We start from the raw sequence: 15,650 nt of genomic DNA on the forward strand, positions 1-15,650 counted from the left end.
TCGGCCCGCTGCAGTGGCGGGAAGCCCACGCGCTGGTGTGTGGGGGTGTTCCTTAAAGGGCCAGCACAGTAAGTGAAAGACAGTATGAGAACTTTATCCTTTTGCAACTAGAGTCAGGTTTTTTGTTTGTTTTTGTTTTCTTTGCGAATAGAGCAGGGTGGAACCGACATCTTTCTTTACTTGTGTATCTCTTTATGTGTGTGGGGTGTGTGTGTGTGTGTGTGTGTGTGTTTTCGCGCGAATGGCGCGCGTGGGAATCGAACTCAGGTCGTCAGGCTTGGCAGCCGGTGGCTCTACCCATTGAGCCCTCTCATTGGCCCGGATATCTTTCTTGGGATAACTCAGCTTCCCGGGGTGCGAAGGCAGAACACTGTGCTGTCGGCGGGAGAGGGCGGCAGGCCCTATGTTCATTGGGACTTCTATGGTACTGGGTTCAGCAAACGGGAAGATGTTTAATGCTGAGCGTGAGGACAGCAGTCGCGACGTGGATATAGGCGGCTACGGCGTAGCTCCCTCCAGGGTCAGCCAGCGTCGTCCGCTCCCACTTCCCAGCCGTGTTCGAGAGGATAGAGATGGAAGGGCTGGAGGCTTCGTGCCTCTTTCGCAGTAGTAGTTTGTTTAGTAAATATTGATCAGGTGATCGCCTCAGGTTTCTCACCTGGAAAAAATAGACCTAACGGTACTTTCTGCGGAGTGGCGGTGAGGAATCAGAGACATTGCATAAAGAGAAAGCTCAACAGCCCCGGCGTGTAGTAACTGCTTAATAAGTAGCAGCGTTTTTACTGGTCAGAGAAATTAATTAGCTGGCTGGCAGGCACGGTGAACAGTGCCCTCTCGGGGAATGTACCCCGTCCCGGGTCTTCCTCACTGCAGAGGGAAGATTACCACCCCACCACCCGTTGTCTAGTGGGTGGGCCTCATCGGCTAGCCCGCCAGTGAGTCTGAGAACCCAGACCAAGCTGAGGCCTCCAGGCGCAATGGGGGAAACTCTTCCTTGCCGGGGCTTAAGTCCCTTCTCCTTCGAGGCGTAAATTTATCTCTATTGCTTTAAGGAGTCTCCGGCCACAGTGGAAAGCCCGGATGAGGCCTTCTGATTGGGCGTGGCGTCTCCGTGACGTCATTCTGACTATATTAGGAGGGCTCCGGCACGCTTCCCCCGCCGGAACTTCTAGCTGTGTACCTGCCGGTGTGAGTTAGTTGTCTGGGCAGCACCGCCTGCTGTAATCCATTCCCGGCTCTCCGCTACGCTCTCGTCGAGCAAGCATGGACGTGCAGAAAGAAGCGCAGCGCATCATGACCCTGTCGGTGTGGAAGATGTACCACTCTCGCATGCAGCGAGGTGGCTTGCGTCTCCACCGGAGTCTACAGCTCTCCCTCGTCATGCGCAGCGCTCGGGAGCTCTACCTCTCAGCCAAGGTAGAGCCCCACCAGCCCGAGCTCCCGCCATCCGGCCGGACTCTTGACCCTCGCCTGCACCCACCGCGGGAAGCCGAAGCTGCAGTTAGAGCGGCGACCCCCGACGCGGAGCAGTCCCCGGAGCCCATGGACACGCAGGAGGAAGCGCGGCGAGTCCAGGAGACCCCTGCGCTCTGTGGCCCGCCCCCCGCCAGAGTCAGCCGCAAGCGCCGGAGCAGCAGCAACCTGAGCGACGGCGGCGAGGTGGGACTAGTACCCAGCAAGAAGGCCCGTCTAGAAGAGGCGGAGAGGGAGGACACGTCGGAGGTCGCCGATCGCCTGCAGCTTCCACCCGCACAAACCGAAGGTGCCTTCCCTAATCTCGCCCGCGTCCTCCAAAGGCGCTTCTCCAGTCTCCTGAACTGTGGGCCCGCCGTGCCCCCGCCGACGCCTCCCGCCTGCGAGGCCAAGCCAGCCTGCCGCCCGGCCGACAACATGCTCAGCGTGCTGGTGCGAGCCGTGGTGGCCTTCTGAGGATTCTGAGCGGCGTCTCCGGAGCCGAAAACGCACAGCCGAGGCCAGGGCCGGCTGGGGAAAGCCTGCGGGGCCCGTGATGAAGAGCCGCGGCCTGAGCTGCCAGGGGCCCGGGGAAGGACTGAGGAGCTGGGGGCGCGGGCGCCTTTTCCCAGACGTGCGTCCACAGGTGCTGTTAAAGGACTGTCCCCTCCCTGGCTGGGAGAAGGGACACCTGGATCTTGAATCTCAGGGTCGGACTCTCCTGGCCTGGCTGCCCTTTCAAGGCCGTTTCACTAGCACACGCGTTTTGGCCCCTACAAGGGGCACGCTTGTGCAAGCGGTCATAGTTGCGTCATGGGGCAGACGCGGGTGCTTCCTGTTGCCTTGCGTGGGTGTGGGGCCTGGGAGGAGGCCAGGGTGTGGACCCGCCCTAGGGACTGGGAAGTGACTTGAGTCACCTCGCCCCCACAGGCTGCTATGGTTGAGCCGGCCTTCGGCGGCTCACAGCCTGGACTGGACCGATCAAATCTTTCCGTAAGCAGTGGAGGTCTGGAGACCCTCGGAACTGTCGGCCTAGACCGATCGCCTGGCGTGGACCACCGCGGGAAGGCTGCTCGCAGTTGCTGTCGCAGACCCGGCCTCTTCGGGCAGGAAAGGAATTTTTTGCCATCACGTTTATGAAGTCTGTTTAGCTTTCCCTTGATGGGTTGTATTTAACACCCGTCTACTTGGCGTTTTACAGTGTCAGCTAGGAAAATAAAGACCGTCAGAGTAAAGAGCGCTGCTGTCTTGGCTTGCTTCCCTGGAGGGGGAGGGGCGAGGTGAAAGGGTCAAGACTGTCGGCCGCTCCCTAAGCCTCTGGAACTGGTTTGACTGGGTGCCGGGAGGGAGGGAGGGAGGGAGGCCGGGTCCCCATTTCTTTGCCTTAAATTTACAGGCTGTTGCTTAAACTATAACCCTGTGATTTGGGGGTTCCCTAGAAATTAACATACGCCCTGGGGGGCCAGCGAGTGTGGAAAGTTTACATTTCGGGGTGCAGTGTTCCGAGAGGAGCTGGGGGATTTTAAAGGATGGCGTTTTTCTCGTGCCCTCCCCTCGAGTAGAACTGTTGTGTGGGGCCCCCACGCGTAGAGTGGCGGTGAACTTTGAACACGTCCTCATGTGATTTCTCTAGTGCAGCTTTGTGAGTGCTAACTTAGAAGTTAACTATGAAACGGGCCTAGGCCGGGCATTGTGGCACATGAGAAGCCAAGACAGACGGATCTCTTAAGTTCGAAGCCAGCCTGGTCTACAAAGCGAGTTCCAGGACAGCCAAAAGCTGTTACAGGGAAACCCTGTCTCGTATTTAAAAAAAAAAAAGAAAGAAAGAAAGAAAGAAAAGAAATGGGCCTATAAACCGCTTCCCCAGCACGTTTAGGCTTTAACAATACTCACGTTTAATCCAACCGGAAGTTATTGTGTACACCAGTCCAAGAAACACAGTAAGTTCCTAAGATTTTGTGTTTGTTTTAAAGCCAGACAGGGTGATGCACTCCTTTAATCCAAGCAAAAGGAAGGCAGAGGCAGACGGATCTCTGATTTAAAGCCAGCCTAGTTTCCGTAGTTAGTCCCAAGTCCACACAAGCTGTAGTCGGCCTTGATCCATCCATCCAGCTGCGGGTTACCCAACCAACGTAGTAAACGAATTCCTCTCGCTTTGGTTTCCGACATGCCTTAGGCATAGCCTAGGGGGTAGGGGCCCGACTCTAAGGACAAAGGGACCGCAGGTGCGGGAGGCTGGCCCCACAGCGGGCCCCACCCCCTCGGGCCCCTCTTGACCCCAGGGCGGGAGGAGGGGGATTACTGTGGGGTGACGAGCTGACTGCGGAGCTCCCCGGAGCATCCCAGCCCCTTCGCTTCACCTCCGTACTGGGAAGCAAAGGTAAAAGCGTTACCTGGAGACCCAGACGAGCCCCTCTCCCAGAACTGAGTCCTACTAAAAACCTGAAGGACCCCTAGCCCTGCCCACTGAGCCTGGACCCTTGAGTCCTCGGTGAGGGAGGGGGCAGATCTTGGGCACAGAGGAACATGGCCAGGCCTGAGAAGTCCCTGGTGGCTAGGGAGGGGGCCTCGGTGCACATCCTGTCCCAGGAACCGCAGGGCCCTTCCTTCCCCGGGAAGTGGCTTGCCCGACCCCCACTCAGACCCGGCTTCCGGTGCTGCAGCCACTGTGGGGTGGGGACTGAAACCCAGTTCCCTTCACGTGCAAACATTCTCTTTAGTGGGACGAACGACATGAAAAATTGTCACAATCTGAGCCTGTACTCCCAACACTTAAGAACATGAAGCAGGAGGATTAGTGAGTTCAAGTCTAGCCTGGGCTACACAGAGAGACTGTCTCATAATAACAGAATTAAACAGGGTGTGTGGTGGCCACAGGAAGTTCAAGGTCCTTCTTACCTTCATAGTTTGGAGCCAACCTAGATTCCATGAGACCTTTTCTAAGATTCTCAAAGCTGTGAGATTACTGAGGAAACGCTAGATGGGTATCCTTAGTTGGAGAAAAACAGCCAGCTTACAAAGGGTCTGAGAAAGCCACTCTGAATCATAAACACCCCTGAATCTGAAGCCAGCCTTGCTGCTGAGGGAGGTGCTAAAGGTTCCATCCCTAGCACCCCCCCCCCACAAAAAAACCCACCAAGTATACAAGACTGTATACACAAGGTCTGGAATAAGCCCATCTGTTTAGTACACAGGGCCTTGGTAGTTATTGTAGAGGTATGTGCGCATATTGTGTTAATTTAAGAGCTACTGTCTCAGGCTGGAGAGATGGCTCAGAGGTTAAGAGCACAGGTTGCTCTTCCAGAGGACCGGGTTCAGTTCCCAGCATCACCTGCCGCCCTCACACGGACATTCCTACAGGCAGTGACGCCAATGCACATAAAATAATAATAAATGAATTTAAAAAGCGAGGGATACCGTCTCTTGTGCCCCAGGCTGTCTTGGAACTCCTGTGTCCACTTTCTGGGTGTTGTGATTAGAGTGCTCCATCCGGGACTAGAACTCAGGTCCTCTGGCGGTCAGGCTTCTTCCTAGCCACCTCATGTCTTCTGGGTTCATCAGTGTTGTAGCACAAAAAGAACCACTTTCCTCTTTTATGGCTTCATAATGTCCCTGTGTATAAGGTCACGTTTTTTCACCATCCACCTGCTGGTGGAGATTTAGGTCATCTGTACTTGTGACTGCTGTGCAGAAATATCTGTATGAATGTCTGCTTTTAATTCTTTTTTAAAGATTTATATTTATGAACTCTAAAAGAATTTTTAAGATTTATTTTCTGTGTATGAGTTTATTGCCTGCATGCCTGTACATACACCATCACATGGGTACCTGGTGTCCTCAGAGGCCAGAAGAGGGCATCAGATCCCCTGGAACTGAAGTTATGGATGGTTGTTAGTTCTGGGAATCAAACTCTGGTCCTCTGGAAGAGCAGCCAGTGGTCTTAACTGTTGAGCCATCTCTCTCTCCAGCTCCTACCTTTAAGGGTTTTCTTTGGGGGGGGAGGGCGGGGGTCCACACAAGGTTTCTCTGTGTAGCCTTGGCTGTCCTGGAACTTGATCTGTAGACCAGGCTGGCCTTGAACTCACAGAAATCCACCTGCCACTGTCTCCTAAGTGCTGGAATTAAAGGCTGTGCCACAAGTGCCGCATTGAACTCCTGTCTTTCTAAACAAGAAAGCCTCCTTGGAGACAGAGCCACCACCTGGCTAGACCCTTTTCCCTTTTTACAACAGAACTTCAGAGCACAGGCCTGAAACTATGTAGCCAAGAATGACCTTGAACTTCTGGTCTTCCAGCCTCACAGGGACCCTTCACTGGGAATGATTCTAGGTAGGCAGTCTACCAAGCGAGCAACACCCCAGTCCCTGCGCTGTGCTGTGCTGGGATCCGTTTCACCTGGTTACATAAATTGCAAATGCTCAGGAAGTGATTAAGAACAAATTAAACACAATCATTACTAAAGATCATTACTGGGGGCTGGAGAGATGGTTCAGCAGTTAAGAGCTTATGCTGCTCTTCCAGAGGACCCAACACTCTGTAAGTTCCTAGCACCCACATTCCTGTAAGGCAGCTCACAATCATCTTTAACTCCTGTTATAGAGGATTTGATGCCTCTGGCCTCTGCACTCACAGGAACACACACACACACACACACACACACACACACACACACACACACACTTTACAGATAATTAAAAAAATAAATCTTTTTAAAAAATGATCTAGCTGTTCATCTCAGAGTGCAAAGTTGCTTTTGGTGAATTAACGGTCCATATGTAACTTCCTTTGAGATTTGTCCTTTTAATATTTTTCTTGGGTTGTTTTTGTGTTCATTTTTGTGTTTTGTTTTTTCAAACAGGGTCTCAAGCTATGATGTCACAAAGATCAATATGAACTGCCTTCTGACCCACCATACTTGGTTTGGTATTTTTGTTATGGTGGGGTTTGTTTGTTTGTTTGTTTGTTTCAAGACAGGGTTTCTCTTTGTAACAGCTCTGGCTGTCCTGGATCTCACTCTGTAGCCCAGGCTGGCCTCACACTCACAGAGATCCGCCTGCCTCAGCCTCCCGAGTGCTGGGATTAAAGGCGTGCACCACCGCCTGCTCCTATCTCTCCCAGTACATTGATGTCCTTTTTCTTTTTTTTTTTTTTTTTCCCTGCAGATGAGGAAACTCAGAGAAAGCAAGGGAGTAGCCATAGTCCCCGTTCCCCGTTCCATGAACAGATGGCATCGAGGTCAGCCCCTGCAGTCTGGGATCACAGGTCGTTGCTAGTCTGAAGGAGGAAGTGTCCAGACGGGTTTCCAGAGCTCTTGGACTCTGGCGAGACCCACTGGCCTGAGGCGGGGAGACTGCAGACCTGCCCAAGCAGTCCGCAGGGTGGAGCCCGGACTTGACTCCGCGAGGAAACAGGGGCGGAGTTCCGGAGCCCCGCAGCCCGCCTGTTCTAGGGGGCCGCTGACGTCAACCAGAGACAGGCTGGGACGTGCAGACTTCGCCTTGCGTGCAGAGACCTGCGCCTTCTGGGAACTCCTGGCCCCTCGGGCCGAGCCGCTCCGTCGGTGGCCCGGGGACCCCCCACTCCCCAGCGCGCCACAAGGTCGCCAGCGTGGGCTCTTGCAGCGCGGGAAGAAGGGTCTGGAGGCCCAGGGCGGCCAAAGGGAGAGCCGACAGGCTTGCAAGAGCATGAAGCTCAGATGCCCCATGTTGCCTTGAGGGCTGCTAACGCTCCTGCCTGTGTCTGGAGAAACCCAGAATATCACACCAGTGTTCTGGGAAGGCTGCGCCCACACTCCCCTACGAGAGTCGCCTGTTAAGCTGAGCTTGGGACTCCTCAAAATCGTGTCCAGGGAAGCTAAGGCCTACCCGTCCTGCTTTCTGTCTGACCGGTTCAGGAGCCTACCTCTCTCAGTTCACGGCCCCTCCCTGCGCCTCTTGTTTTCCGACGGCCTTCAGTTTCCCGGCCTGTGGGCCCCAAGGCCACCCCTCCTCCCAGCTAAGATCTGGGCACTCGGCGACCCCTCCCCCAGGGCCCTGCCTTTCCAGCCCGCCGCCGCCACTCAACTGGCACCAATTAATTTCCTCCCCAGCCGGTCCACTCACATCTGGCCTCCAGCTGCTCGCCCTAGCCCTGCAGGTCTCTGGGGGTTCCCAGAGACGCTCGCAATTTTTTGCTTGAGCCCACCCACGAGCCCAGGCCACCCCACCGGACCAGCGGATCCAAAAAGGCTTCCAGATCTCTGAAGTAGAGATCTGAAGTCGGACCGAAGAGGAGGTGCAAAGCTTTCGGACCCACAGATGCCTGGTGGGGGAAGGGAGAAGGCAGGTTCTCCCGGGTACCTGAAAGCCACAGACCACAGCCTTCTGGCTTCCAGATGGAAACTGGGGGAGGGCTCCTCCAACTCATCAGCTCCCCGGGACCAAGCAGTGACAGCCGTGCCCCCACCTCCCCAGCCCGCGCCTGGCTGCAGAGTTTCCTTTTCCTGTTTGCCCTCCCCTAGGGCTGGCCTGGAGAGAGCGCGGGGCCGCTTTGAAGGGGCGCCTGGGAGGGTCTTCCAGGAAGAGGGGGAGGGGACAGACAGGAGAACAATAAGGTCTCTGTGGCCGGCCGGTGGGGCCAGTTGCATCCTGTTAACCCTTGCCTCTGAAGGCGGCGTTGGGGAGCCCCTCCAAGGCCTGGCCTCTTTGGGGAGGGGGCTCGTCCACATCTCCTTTGTGAAAGTGGTCAGGACAAAGGTGCCTTCGGTGAGCTGGGTTCCCCTCTGTAGCTTCGGGTGGGAATGCAAGTCACAGGAGTGTCTGCACTGGGCTGGAGTTTTAGCCAAAAGTCCGGACCTTGCAACCCCAAGTGGCCACGCTCAGCCACCTGTCTCAACATGCCAATTAAAGTAATATAGGGGCTGTGGAAAGGGCCCAGCGGTCTTAGTGTGCAAGCTTACGGACCTGAGTTCAAATCCCAGCACAATGTAAAAAAAATAAAAACCAGCAGTATTGCTGGGCAATAAAAAGCTGGAAATCAAGCCCGATGGTGGGGGCGCATGCCTTTAATCCCAGCACTCAGGAGGCAGAAGCAGGAGGATCTCTGTGAGTTCCAGGCCAGCCTGGTCTGCAGAGCGAGATCCAGGAAAGGCTCCAAAAGCTACATAGAGAAACCCTGTCTCTGTAGTAAAGAACTGCTTGTTTGTGACTGAATGAAGCTATGTGGACAGTGTTCATGCATTTTGGTAATGCATTTATTTATGGCCCCCAAATCACTTCACCTTTTCCCGCCTTTATGATTTATCTCTAAAGGCAAATAAAGTGGAATTTTGACCCTAAAAAAAAAAGAGAAACCCTGTCTCAAAACGACACTCCCCCCCAAATAAATATAAATAAATAAATAAATAAATAAATAAAAGCTGGAAATCTGCAGCACTGTGAGGAGGGAATAGAGGGGAGATCCCTGGGGCTGACTGGTCGCCAGCCTGGCTGCAGGTTCTTGAGAAACTGTTTCAAGAAAATAAGCAGAGTGTAGATCCTCTGGTCTATGCATTGTTTGCATATAGACCACACATGGAGAAGGGATTTAATGACATCACTGAACAGAGCAAACGAAGGGTCCAGGAACCCTAAATTCTTCTGAGATTCAAGACACGTGGCACCAGGCCCAGCAAATTTCAGGTTTAATTACAAGAAAAATTGGGGCAGGGGGCAAGAGGTCTGCACGATGAAGTGGTTCTGGTCAAGGCATGGCCTCCCTGTTCTTGTCTCGGTTCTGGTGCTCATCACTTCAGCAAGGAGTGGCGCTAAGTCCATCCTGTGTGGCAGGCCACACGCAGGGGGAGGGGGGACATCTAGGTTCTTGGGTCCCAGGACCAAGTCCACAGGTTAGAAAGGGAAGACAGACAGACAGTTAACAGACAGCTCAGCAAGGGACCCCGCCGCTCTTACAGAGGACCTGAGGTCGGGCGACAGTACTCACATGGCCGCTGTCTGTCACGGGGTCTGCCTGTTGCCCTTTGTGGGCCTGAAGGACAACTACACATGCTGCAGAAACCTACACACAGACACACATATACACACAAACTGAAAATCCACCCCCTCCTGAAAAAAAGAAAATCCCAGCACAGCAGATCTCTATGAATTTGAGGCCAGCCAGGTCAACACATCGTGTTCCAGGATAGCCAGATTTACATAATAGAGAGACCTTGTTTCAGACAAAGGAAGGAAGGAAGGAAGGAAGGAAGGAAGGAAGGAAGGAAGGAAGGAAGAAAGAAACATCCTCTGACCGTTGGGCTAGGCATGGTTGTGTCACCTTTAATTCCAGCATTCAGGAGACAGGCAGGTGGGTCTCTGAGTTTTAGGTCAGCCTGGTCCATATAGCCAGTTCCAAGCCAACCAAGGCTACATCGTGAGACTCTGTCTTAAAACCTTTAAAAACAGTTTGGTCTCCAGATTTCTGTCCATTTCTCCTATGTCCAACTAGCACAGCCCCTGTAATTTTCTGACTCAGTCCTGAGAGAGCAGCTGCCTGCTGGAGGAGAGGGGGCCCTAGTGCCGCCTGTTTGTCCGTAACTCCAAAGAACTCTAATCATGCCTCACAGTGAAAAAGGACTGTAAGAATGTTTCTTACAGCTACAGGATGAGATCCTGTCAACAAGTTATCTCTCAGAAAAGGCTGTTCTTTTCTTCTCTTCCCCAGTGCTGGGGAAGAGTCTTTCTCTACCACTCTACACATGACGCAGAGTGCTTTAATGCCAGTCCTCGGGAGGCAGAGGCAAGCAGGCAAGGCCAACCTGGTCTGCAGAGCAAGTTCCAGGCTAGCCAGGGCTACAGAGTGAAACCTGTGAAAAACGCCCTGGGCCTGGAGAGATGGCACAGTGGTTTAGAGTATTTGTTGTTCTTGCAGGGGAGGGTTCAATTCCCAGCACCTGCTTGGTGGCTCACAATCATTCATAACTCCAGTTCCAGGAGAATCCAATGCCCTCTTCTGACTCTGAGGACACTAGTCATGCCTATGGCACACATACATGCATGCAGGAAAAGCATTTATACACATGCAATAAAATGAATCCAAAAAAGTAAAAACAAAAACAAAACAAAAAAACACTGTCCCCCCCCAAACAAACAAACAAACAAACAAAAACAACCACAGCATGCCTCTATTACTAAATATAAAAACATTTCCTCCTGTTTTTTGAGACAGGATCTCACACTGTAGCCCAGGCCTAGAATTCCAGCATTGCATTAACCTTAGCCTCCCAAGGGCTATGATTACAGTCTGGAGCCCCCATCACACTTAACCCCCCATTTTACAGGCACCGCACGTGAGGAGTAAGCACCAGTTTAGCAAAAGCTATTCTTCATCTCTTAGATTCAGCTGCAGTGAGTCCCTGGGTTGCTTCTGCAGTCTCCTGGTTTTGACCAGGGCGCTGGCTGCAGTCCCCTTTGCGAGCTGGTGTGGCTCTCACGAGGGCTCTTCAGTCTCACTTCCGGTTTTCAGGTCAGGAAAGCGCCCTTGCAGTGCAGGATGCCTCCACTTTCTCTCACTCTCCCGTTTCTTGCTTAGATCCTTCCCCTGGGTGCCTTAGTTTCCACAGAGTAAAAACCTCCCACGAGGCCAATTTGTGCACACAGCCCACAAGCCCAAAGAGGACAAAAATATTTGTTTGTGGTGTGATTACGATTTGAGTAAAACCAAACTGACATTGCTGAGCACAAAGAGACAAAATTAATTAAAGAAAAGAAAATAAAGGTTGCAACCCGCATTCCTAGCACTGCAGAAATGCATACAGGAACTTCTCCACTTCAAGGCCAGCCTGGGCTACATAGACTTGAAGGGTCCAGGAATATAGAAATATAAAATAATAAGCTTAAGAGATGGAAACTGACCATCATCAGCTCTAAAGGTTAATTGCTAACAGTGGCTCTCAACTTTACAGCCAGCTCCTCTGTCAACAGCCAGGGGTTAACTTTAAACCCCCTTGCCCCTTATAGCCAACAACTCCCTGGACCAAAGTTAACTTTTAATAGTTGTTACTACATGACTTCTAGCATGCATCCCATGCCTGATGTTTCTACGTGACTCCTAGCATGTACCCAGTGCCTAATGCTTTCTCCCTTACTATAAAAAGGGGGCCAGAACCTACCTCCAAAGTCTCAGAAATCCCAAACACTGGCTGTGGTCTCAGCTAGCCAATAAGCTTCTGTGCCCCATGGTGATTTTTTTTTTTTCTGGAATAAAGTCTGCTTCTGGTTTAATAGACTTTGGTGGTCTGTCCCCCATTATTGTGTAATCCTGGACCCAACAGACTCTCTTTGAAAAGAAGCAAACCAGGACTGGGAATATAGCTTTGCTAGCATCTGTGAGGTCCAAAGGTCAATTCCCAGCACTGCACACCGTTAAGAAACCAAACAAACATGGTGTGTAAGCGGCAGGTATGGTGCATATGGTAGCTCAGAGATGCTGCACTCAGGGAGCCGAGGCAGAATTGCTAGAAGTTCCAGAACAGTCTGGGCTAAATATTGAGATACTGTCTCAAAAAAAAAAAAAAAAAAAAAAAAGAAAAGAAAAAAAAAAGGAAAAAGAAAAAAGAAAGAAAGAAAAAAGAAAAAGAGAAGGGGAAAATGAAAGAGCTAGAGACATGGCTTAGTAGTGAAGGTTAAGAGCACTGACTTTGAGCTCAGTGGTGGCGCATGCCTTAAATTCCAGCACTAGGGAGGCAGAGGCAGGTGGATCTTTGCGAGTTCAAGGCCATCTTTATTTAGAAAGTGAGTTCCGGGACAGTCAGTGTTGTTACACAGAGAAACCCTTTCCTAAAAAACCAAAAAGAAAAAGAAAGAAAGAAAGAAAGAAAGAGAGAGAGAGAGAGAGAGAGAGAGAGAGAGAGAGAGAGAGAAAGAAAAGAAAGAAAGAAAGAAAGAAAGAAAGAAAGAAAGAGAAAAAGAAAGAGAAGCCAGAACACTTGTATGGCTAGGAAAGCCTGTACCCTCAGTCCTTGGGAAGCATAGGCAGGAGGTTCAAGTCTTCAAGATCATTCTCTGCTACATAGTGAATCCTAGGTCAGCCAGGGCCACGTGAGACACAGCTGCAAAAAAACAAAAGACTAGAGAGAGGGGCTACCGCGGCATCTCTCATTCCTGGTTGGTATCCAGGGAGCAGCCTGACCCTGGCCCTGCTGTACAGGAATCCGAATTCATTTGTTTGGCCCCGTTATACCTGAGAGACTAGACTGCCACGTACACATCAGGGCTTGGTGAGGTCTGCTCCCTCCTGACCTCAGGTCACCTGAGGGCTCTTGGCCACTGTTCCCTCATGGACCTTGCCTCTTGGTACCCAGAAATTGCTGTGAGCTTGCAGTTGCAGTGAGTCCCTGGGAAGCTGCAGCTCTCTAGGGTGGGGTGAGGTGGGGGTCCAGGGACTCTTACCTCCAAGGTCATGTGCTGGGAGGGGCATCAGAGCCACTAGGTAGTCAGAGTCCCCAGGTACTGAGGACTTTCCTGAAGACTGGCTTTACAGACAGCTTCTCAAATTTTCTTTCCCTTTCTCTCTCTCTCTCTCTCTCTCTCTCTCTCTCTCTCTCTCTCTCTCTCTCTCTCTCTCTTTCTTTTTTTCTTTTTTTTTTTTTTGGTTTTTTGAGACAGAGTTTCCTTGTGTAGTTTTGGTGCCTGTCCTGGATCTCACTCTGTAGACCAGGCTGGCCTCGAACTCACAAAGATCTGCCTGGCTCTGCCTCCCGAGTGCTGGGATTAAAGGCGTGCGCCGCCGCCGCCACCGCCGCCGCCGCCCCCCCCCCCCCCCCCCCCCCCCGCTCTCTCTCTCTCTCTCTCTCTCTCTCTCTTCTTTATTGTACTTACTTTTTTTTCTTCCCAAGAGAAGTCACAGTTTATTTACTACACTGCATGGGACAGTGACTAACAGTAACAGGAATACGATGATACCACCAGAAGAATCCTGATCTCCTTTCTTTAAGTTTTTAGATTTTATTTTTATTTTATTTTAGAGATAGGGTAGCCCTGGCTCATTTGGAACTCCCTGTATAGTGCTTAGTTGTTTTTGTTTGTTTGTTTTTGTTTTATGGAGACAGGTTTCTCTGTGTAGTCCTGGCTGTTCTGGAACTCTCTCTGTAGACCAGTCTTGCTTCGAACTCACAGAGATTCACCTGCTTGTGCCTCAAGTGCTGGGATTAAAGGCGTGTGCCACTACCGCCTGGCTTGTTTGTATTTAATTGTAATTTCATTCTGTGTGTATGGATGTTTTGTTGGATGTATGTCTGTGCATCACTTGCATGCCTGGTGTCCTCAGAAGCAAGAAAAGGGTGTCAGATTCCCTGGAACTGGAGTTATAGATGCAGATGGCTGTGAACTGCTGTGTAGGTGTTGGGAACCAAATCCTGTCCTTCAGGAGGGCAACCAGTGTCCTTAACCACTGAGTCATCTCTCCAGTCCCATTTGTTTGATTTTTGAGCTAGGATCTCATTTAGCCCTGGTAGTCTCTATGTCAAGAATGACCTTGAGGGGCTGGAGAGATGGCTCAGAGGTTAAAAGCACAACTGCTCTTCCAGAGGTCTTGAGTTCAATTCCCAGCAACCATATGTTGGCTCACAACCATCTATAATGAGATCTGGTGCCCTCTTCTGGTAAGTAGGCATACATGCAGGAAGAACACTATATAAATAAATCTTTTTTTAAAAATATTTAAAAATATAACTTATTTATTATTATTTTATATGCATTGTTGTTTTGCCTATATGTATGTCTGTGTGAGGGTGTCAGATCTTGGAGTTACAGAACAGTTGCTAACTGCCATGTAGGTGCTGGGAATTGAACCCAGGGTCCTCTGGAAGAGCAGCCATCTCTCCAACCTCGTAAGTAAATAAATCTCAGGAAAAAAAAAAATGACATGGAGCATCCTCCTGCCACAACCTAATTGCAGGGATTACAGAGTAGATCAGCATGCCTCTCTCCTTGCACTATGTAATGCAGTCTGGCTTTAACTCATGGTGATCCTCCTGCCTCAGATCCACAAGTTCTGAGATTACAGGTGGGCACCACCAGTTCCAGCCATCTATTAGAACTTTTCAAGTGTTGTCATGTGGCATCAGACATGAGATGGATGGGAAACCAGGTCCTGAAGACACGTGGAGGGAGGAAGGAACAAACACTCTGAGGCGCCCCAGAACCCGGCGCTTGGCCCATGCTACCGCTGAGCACGTCTTTCAGTTTCGCTTTCGATGGCTGTTAGCTGTTGGAGTGAAACACTTTGTGGAAGTGCCTAAGGGGAGGCATGCGGAACAAGGCCCTTGTTTCCACACTTCCTCCATTTTCAAAGGCAGCATAAGACTTCATTAAAACAAATTATTGCCAGGTGTGGTGGCACACCTTTAATCCCAGCACACAGGAGGCAGGAGTAAGTGGATCACTGTGAGTTCAAGGCCAGCCCTGGTCTACACAGAGAGTTCTAGGATAGCCAGAAATACATAGTGAGATTCTTTCTTAAAAAAAAAAAGGGGGGGGGGGTTGGGGATTTAGCTCAGTGGTACAGCGCTTGCCTAGCAAGCACAAGGCCCTGGGTTCGGTCCTCAGCCCTGAAAAAAAAAATTAAAAAAAAAAAAAAGTGGGGGCTGGAGAGATGGCTCAGTGGTTAAGAGCACTGATTGTTCTTCCAGATAGTCCTGAGTTCAACTCCCAGCAACCACATAGTGGCTCACAACCATCTGTAATGAGATCTGGCGCCCTCTTCTGGCATGCAGGGACACATGAGTACTATATACATAATAAATAAATATTTTTTTTAAAAAAAAGTTATTGGGAGTGGGAGCCTGAGGGAGGTGTGCACATGCTGTGGTGTGCACCTGTGGAGGTCAGAAGACAACTTTGTGGAGTCAGTTCTCTCCTTTGTACACACACACACACACACACACACACACACACACACACACGCACACCAAAATACACACACACACACACACACAAATACACACACACAAAAAAAAAACCCCACCACAACTCTTGTGGGGTCTCCATGCCTTTAATCCTAGTACTCCAGGGGAATCTCTGATTCCAGGCTAGCCTGGTCTACAGATCGAGTTTCAGGGTAGCCAAGGCTACACAGAGAAACCCTGTCTCAAAAAAAACAAAAATAAATAAACCAAATCAAACTAAACCAAACAACCAAACAAAAACCCCACAACTCTCACCTCAAAGGGATAAGAGTGTATTC

General features: G+C 51.0%; 1 protein-coding gene across 1 annotated transcript; it reads left to right on the forward strand.

Annotated features, from left to right (window-relative positions):
* Positions 1–1,138: 1,138 nt before the first annotated feature.
* On the forward strand, positions 1,139–2,691 carry Ier2 (immediate early response 2). Its single transcript, XM_052729647.1, has one exon. The coding sequence runs from the start codon at positions 1,264–1,266 to the stop codon at positions 1,927–1,929; it is 666 nt and encodes a 221-aa protein (XP_052585607.1). The 5' UTR covers positions 1,139–1,263; the 3' UTR covers positions 1,930–2,691.
* The last annotated feature ends 12,959 nt before the right edge of the window (positions 2,692–15,650 follow it).

This window comes from Peromyscus californicus, unplaced genomic scaffold (assembly GCF_007827085.1).
Source record: "Peromyscus californicus insignis strain IS unplaced genomic scaffold, ASM782708v3 Scaffold_8__1_contigs__length_139910024, whole genome shotgun sequence".
Taxonomy (NCBI): domain Eukaryota; kingdom Metazoa; phylum Chordata; class Mammalia; order Rodentia; family Cricetidae; genus Peromyscus; species Peromyscus californicus.